This window comes from Macadamia integrifolia, unplaced genomic scaffold (assembly GCF_013358625.1).
Source record: "Macadamia integrifolia cultivar HAES 741 unplaced genomic scaffold, SCU_Mint_v3 scaffold90, whole genome shotgun sequence".
Taxonomy (NCBI): Eukaryota; Viridiplantae; Streptophyta; class Magnoliopsida; order Proteales; family Proteaceae; genus Macadamia; species Macadamia integrifolia.
The window spans coordinates 205,677-212,213 of record NW_024870574.1 but is presented as its reverse complement, the minus strand read 5'-3'; the positions used below and the strand labels follow the sequence as shown (position 1 = coordinate 212,213).

Genomic DNA, 6,537 nt, shown 5'->3' with positions numbered 1-6,537 from the left:
TTTTTTTTTTTTTAAATTAATTGTTGAGTTCAATTATGAAAACCAACTTTCTACTTAACAAAAAATTAAAATTAAAATTAAAGAAGTCAAATTCGATGCTGAATTCAAATTCAGGAATAAAGGTAGTTCAGGCGGTGAGGATTGAAATTTTTTCCTTTGAATGCTGGGAGATCGGATCAAGTTCTCGGCTGAGAATATTCTCATAGGTCCCTACTCCTGATATTTAGAATCCATTAGATACAAAGAGAGACAGTGGATTCCAAATACCTGGATCAAGAGTGTATGAAAAATATTTTCATACGTGAACCTAATTTGGTCTTAAAAACTAGTTTCCCATTGGAAACCAAATCTCATGTTAGGCTTCGTAATGGAGACAACTTTAATGCGTTTGTTGTTTTTGGTGTAACGTCAATGCATTTTGTTGTTTTTGCTGTAAAGTTGCGTTTGGTAGTCATCAAAAAAAATGTTTCTAGTGTTTTTTCATTTTAGAAAAGCAAGAAAACAAAATCCTTCATTTGGTGTCCGTAGTTTTTTTTTTTTCAACGAATCAGGTAGAAAAAAATAGAGGAAATGTTGAATAAAATTCTACATGGAAAAAATTCACGTGTCCTCGATAATTTTCACAAGACCAAAACCGTCTCTGTCCCCTTGAAACTTTGAAGAATTGGAGTGATGAAGAATCCATGAAATTCAAATCAAGAAACCCTTTCCTTGAAAAATAAATCTTTTTCGAGTGTCTCTCTCCCTCATCCCTGTTTCAGTGAAACTATTTTTGAAACAGGTTTATCAAACACCATTATTTAGGCAAAAAATTATTGTTTAACACAAAAATAAAAATTCTGATTTTGATACAAAATGTCATTTCTGGACATAACCAAACACCAACACCCCCCACCCCAAAAAACAAAAGGGTATATTAAAAATCAAACTCTTAAACAAAGTTGTTGTACCTTTGTGTTTGATTTTGGTTTGATGTTTGACAGCCATAACCCACCTTAATTGAATTAGACCAATTCAAAGTTCAATCAGTTCCGAATAGGTTCGTATTTGACCCGACCTGATTTGGGATGAGTTTGACCCTACCCAAAAAAAGAGTATACAGACACAATTTTGAAAACTATTTTGGAACAGTTTCAAAATTGTTTCTATTTTTCTATTTTTGCCATCATTATTTTGGCTCCGGGCCTCTTCTGATTACTGATTATTATTATTATTATTATTATTTTAGGGCATTTTGGTCGTCAAGAAATGAAAAGAAAAAGCAAAGAAAAAATTCTCTCATTTTTTTTCTTTTTTATTTGAGGTATAGATACATAAATCAAAGAGTCACATATCAATGCCTTTTGAGTTTATACCATCCACAAGAGTAAAGGAATTGATGATTTCTTATTATTTTGTAACACGGAATTATTATTTTATTCAACTCATTTACTAAGCGAACTTGGCTTGTGGTATTGTACAACACAACTATAGTGACTTGTCAAGCTTTTTATGTTTTCGGTAAAAATACCATTCTATTATGAAGTCTCATCATTTTTTGTTACCTTAGCTAGGTCTACGTAACTCTTGATCAGATTTTCCAATAACTCAATTCACTATTTCACTTCAAATCTTTGTGAACGGATCAGGTTCTTGTACACTCCTGATCCATAGATATAGAATTTATTAAATGAAGAGAAAGAAAATTGATTCTATATTCATGGACCAGTCTTGTTCTCGTACATTCTTGTACGTGAACTTGATCCGCTCTTCAAATCCTTTGAAACTGCTAGGATGGTGGACGTGTAGTCAACCGTTGGAGAACCTTGAGATGTGTGCCATATGTGGGAATGCATGTCTAGGTCTTTTGAAAGGCTAAGATTCCTCTCCATGGAGCTCATGGACTACAAAGTGATCTCATAGCTGGGGTGACCTCGAGATGTGTGCATGGGTCCTCCCGGCCGTGGGATCACTCTATGATCAATGAGCTCAATGGAGAGGATCCGAACCCCCTCTCAAGTCTCAACCGTTGTACACGCAATGGCTCTCCAGCGAGAGTGCGAGACAGGAGAAGATCCGAATCCGGCTAACACTGCCGTACGTTGACTCTACAAATACTTGAGTCATCGCTGCCCCCCTGTGGTAGTCGGATTAGTTATTCTCATTTCTTATTTAAGACGGAGTAATGATACGTCTTGGGAAATTGAAACGTGGCTTTCTGCAGAGAGTAATCGGATTCTATCTCTCTCATCCGTCCATCCATGGCCGGCAATAACAAAGGCACGCAAAATCCTCGTCTCTTCTCCACACTCTTCCTTACTCACTTCTCTCTCATCTCTTACCTAATCTTTTTCTTCCTGAACGTAACAACTTGCAACGCCGCTGATTCTCATTACTCCTCGCCGTACCATCCAACCGAGACTATGTTTCTCAGCTGCGGCTCCCCTTCCACTACTCCATCTCTTGCTAACGACCTCAATTGGACCAGCGACACTTCCTCTAAGTTTGGTCCATTTCCTTCCTCAACAACTACCACATCTACAGCCTCCACCCAAGACTCCTCCGTCTCCATTATACCTTACATGACTGCTCGCCTCTCCACCTCTCAGTTCAACTACACCTTCCCCGTCTCAAACGGCATGAAATTCATACGCCTCCACTTCTACCCAGCCAACTATTCCGGCCACGACGATATAGCCAACTCCTTCTTCTCCGTCACCGTCAACAACCGCTTCACTCTCCTACAAAACTTCAATGCCTATCTCACCTCACTTTCCATCAACACTCCCAAATTCATCAAAGAATTCTGCGTCAACGTAGAGGGCCAAAAGTTAACCCTTTCTTTCACCCCATCTCCTAATTCATTCGCTTTCATCAATGGAATTGAGATCGTTTCCATGCCCACCACCATCTATATCCAGGGAGTAGTTGTCGACCTTCCAACCGTTGGACAGAGTTCTTCAACAACCAATTATATCAATTACACCACCGCCCTTGAAATGGTTCAACGACTCAACGTCGGTGGCAACACTTTATCAGCCGGAGCTGATACGGGTATGTTCCGCGAATGGATTAAAGATGATGCTTTTTTGACGAGTGGATATGGCGTTACTCCCTCCTTGCCAGACACCAAGATTAAGTATGTTATTGGTGATGCTGATCTCAATTTCCTTCAGATTTTGTAATTTTTTTTTACTAATCATTGTTCTACTGCGTTGTTAATTCCTAATAAGGTACACGGAGGTAACTCCGGCATACATTGCACCGGAGGATGTCTACCGATCGGCCAGAACCATGGGCAGTGATAAGAATGTCAACCTCAACTATAATCTGACCTGGTCATTCAGTGTGGACTCTGGGTTCAATTACCTTGTTAGGCTCCATTTCTGCGAGTTCCAACCGGAGATACGGAAGCCGGGAGACAGGGTGTTTCAAATAATCATCAATAATCAGACTGTGGAGCATTATGAGGATATCATCCTAGACAGTGGTGGAAACGGAACCCCGGTGTACAGAGACTACTTTGTGTTGAACGATCAAGGAGGGAGATCAGGAAAGTATGATCTCTCAGTTGCTCTACACCCTAATGGAGATTCGATCACTAGTTTTACTGATGCAATCTTAAACGGTCTTGAGTTATTCAAGCTGAGCCACAGCGACGGCAACCTCGCCGGTCCCAATCCTGAACCCTTGGTCCAAACCCCATTCCCTCCGGCTAACCCATCCAAGAATCCCAAGAATAGTAACCGGAGAACTTTTCTGCTTGCTCTCGCCGGAAGTTCAGTGGGGTTTGTGATTTTGTTCTCTCTTTTATGGACCTTCATCTGGTGTCGCCGCCGCCGGCGAAGGAACAGGATGGTGAAGGACTCCGGTACCGCTGGAGAGAAGGCTTTGACGTTATCGTCATGGTGGGGCCCGTGTACAGACACCACTACCACCAACAACACTTGTAGATCTTCTTTACCGTCAGATCTATGTCGTCACTTCTCGCTTGCTGAGATTAGATCCGCCACCAACGACTTCGATCAAAACTTGCTTATCGGTGTTGGGGGATTTGGCCACGTGTATGAGGGCTACGTGGGAAGCGAATTAACCCCTGTGGCTGTAAAACGAGCGAAACTAACGTCATCACAGGGGAGCCGTGAGTTCCAGAACGAGATAGAGATGCTCTCCAAACTCCGTCATCTCCATCTCGTGTCACTGATAGGATACTGCGACGACGCAGGAGAGATGATACTCGTCTATGATTACATGGCCCACGGTACACTCCGTGATCATCTCTACAAATCCAATGAACCCCTCCTATCTTGGAAGCAGAGGCTCAACATCTGCATAGGTGCAGCTCGTGGCCTACACTACCTTCATACGGGTGCGAAACACACGATCATCCACCGTGATGTGAAAACCTCCAATATACTCTTGGATGACAAATGGGTGGCCAAGGTTTCGGATTTCGGATTGTCTAAGGTTGGGCCCACTAGTGTGTTGGACACCCACGTCAGCACCGCTGTTAAAGGTACTTTTGGGTACCTAGACCCTGAGTATTTTCTACTTCAGAAACTGACGGAGAAGTCAGATGTCTACTCTTTCGGAGTGGTGTTGTTCGAAGTACTGTGCGCTCGACCCGTTTTGGATAAGACGCTTGAGAAGGAAGAAGTGTGCTTGGCTGAGTGGGCCCGATTGTATCACCGAAAGAAGAAGCTTTACAAGATCATCGATGCCCATTTAAGTGGTAAGATTGCACCGGAGTCTTTAGAAAGATTCGCAGAGCTCGCAGATAACTGCTTGGTTGATGATGGCATCAAACGGCCTTCGATGAATGATGTGGTGTGGGGCCTTGAGTTTGCCCTACAGTTGCAAGAGACAGCCGAGAAGGACTATGGTAGTCTCACTCTTACTCCCAGCGAGGAGAGCGATGACGAGATACCTCTTAGCGCCTCCTTCGCTGCCGGCATAAGAGAGGACTTACCCAGCTACGCTGACTCCTCCGCCTTTTCAGGACCTGAGAGACACGTGTTCACCTAGTTAAAGAGTGGGACCGGTCGGCCGTGGACAGAGCATCGGCAGCGAGGATCCCAGTAGGGTCATGTCGGGACATGTCTTTTCCGAGATCATGAACCCGAATGGACGGTTGGATGATGGGCTTTGTTTAGCTGAGCCCTAGAGAGCTTTATTAGTGCGTACCCTCAGCTCATATCTTACGGTGGGTCCCAGATTCCAATTCTAAATAGAAGGTAACAACAATAGATAGATCGAGCCGGGTCGTCCACTCCTTTCTCATATCCTGTCCAGATTTCACGTGGAGGATGGATCATTGGACTACAAAATGTTACTAAGTGGGCTCCAAGGGTTTTGTCCATGGTTGACCAGAAAGTCAAGTGATTGTGACTGTACATGTATTGCGAATTTTCTTTTGATTATTAACTTATGAATCTTCATTTTGTTGGGTAAGATTTTTCTGTGGATGGATAGAGCCATGGAGTATTGAGCGGGTAAACGGGTCGGGTTCAGGTTGATAACTATTTCCAGCTAACATTAATTTTTAATCCAATCGATCACAATTTATAGATCTCTGGGTATCGGATCGATTAATTGGTTGACATATATCAGAATTGACTTTGATTGATTCCTGTTTTGATCAATTCATGCCAAGAAATCATCTGAGACCCAATTATAGCTAGGGTTGTTAGGATTGATTTGATAAATTATGATTTGATCTTCTTAATTTTTAACATCAGTTTCTTGACCTTCAACCACTACTCAAGGGGTGAAGCGCCTCTTGGTGTGGTGCGGCTACCAGTGCACTATTGCACTGGCCCTAGTTTCAGAAGATTTTAGTTTGATTATAATCCCTTTCTCCTCACTTTAGTCACAGTGGTGGCTATTAGTGCACTAGAGTAGTGGCCCAAGTGCCGGAAAAGGTACTTGTTTGGTTCTATCCTTCAAATCACATGCTTGACATTCAAATTATCCCCTCCACCAATTATAGAAGTTATTTAGCAGTTAGATTCGATAGACTTAAAAAAAAAAAAATGTTTTTTCAAATGCCAAGGTTTCTTCTCATGGCATCAATATCATATCTGTCGTTGTTGCCTGGAATTCAACTTATTTTATGGATAAAAATCCTCTATTGTTCTGATCCTCTGTTGTTTCATGTTTTGCTAGGTGCAGCGAGCGACACGTGGATGGTGCATCATCAACGGTCAGGATTAAGAGGGTTGGTTGAGGTTGCCAAAATCGGGTTTTCTCCTTGTGAACCAGACCGAGATTTATATGAGCCAACCCAACCCGTGAAGACCTATCTTCTTCTTATTCACTCTCTGTCATCTCTCTCGTTCCCTTAACATCCGTTTCCTCCTCTCTTCTTCTTCTTCTTCTTCTTCTTCTTCTTCACCACCGGTTTTGGCAACCTCAACCAACCCTCACAATCCCTACCGTTGATGATGCACCATCCACATGTCGGTACAAAAATTTAAAAAAAAATGGAACAACAGAGGATCAGAACAATAGAGGATTTTTATCCTGTGAATGGTTGGTTGGTCTCTCGGTACAAAAATT

General features: G+C 42.2%; 1 protein-coding gene across 1 annotated transcript; it reads left to right on the top strand.

Annotated features, from left to right (window-relative positions):
- The first annotated feature begins 2,139 nt into the window (after nt 1-2,139).
- On the top strand, nt 2,140-5,430 carry LOC122070357 (receptor-like protein kinase FERONIA). Its single transcript, XM_042634501.1, has 2 exons — nt 2,140-3,118; nt 3,213-5,430. Exons 1-2 carry the CDS (start codon nt 2,241-2,243, stop codon nt 5,002-5,004), a joined length of 2,670 nt encoding a protein of 889 aa, XP_042490435.1. The 5' UTR covers nt 2,140-2,240; the 3' UTR covers nt 5,005-5,430.
- Nucleotides 5,431-6,537: the final 1,107 nt, after the last annotated feature.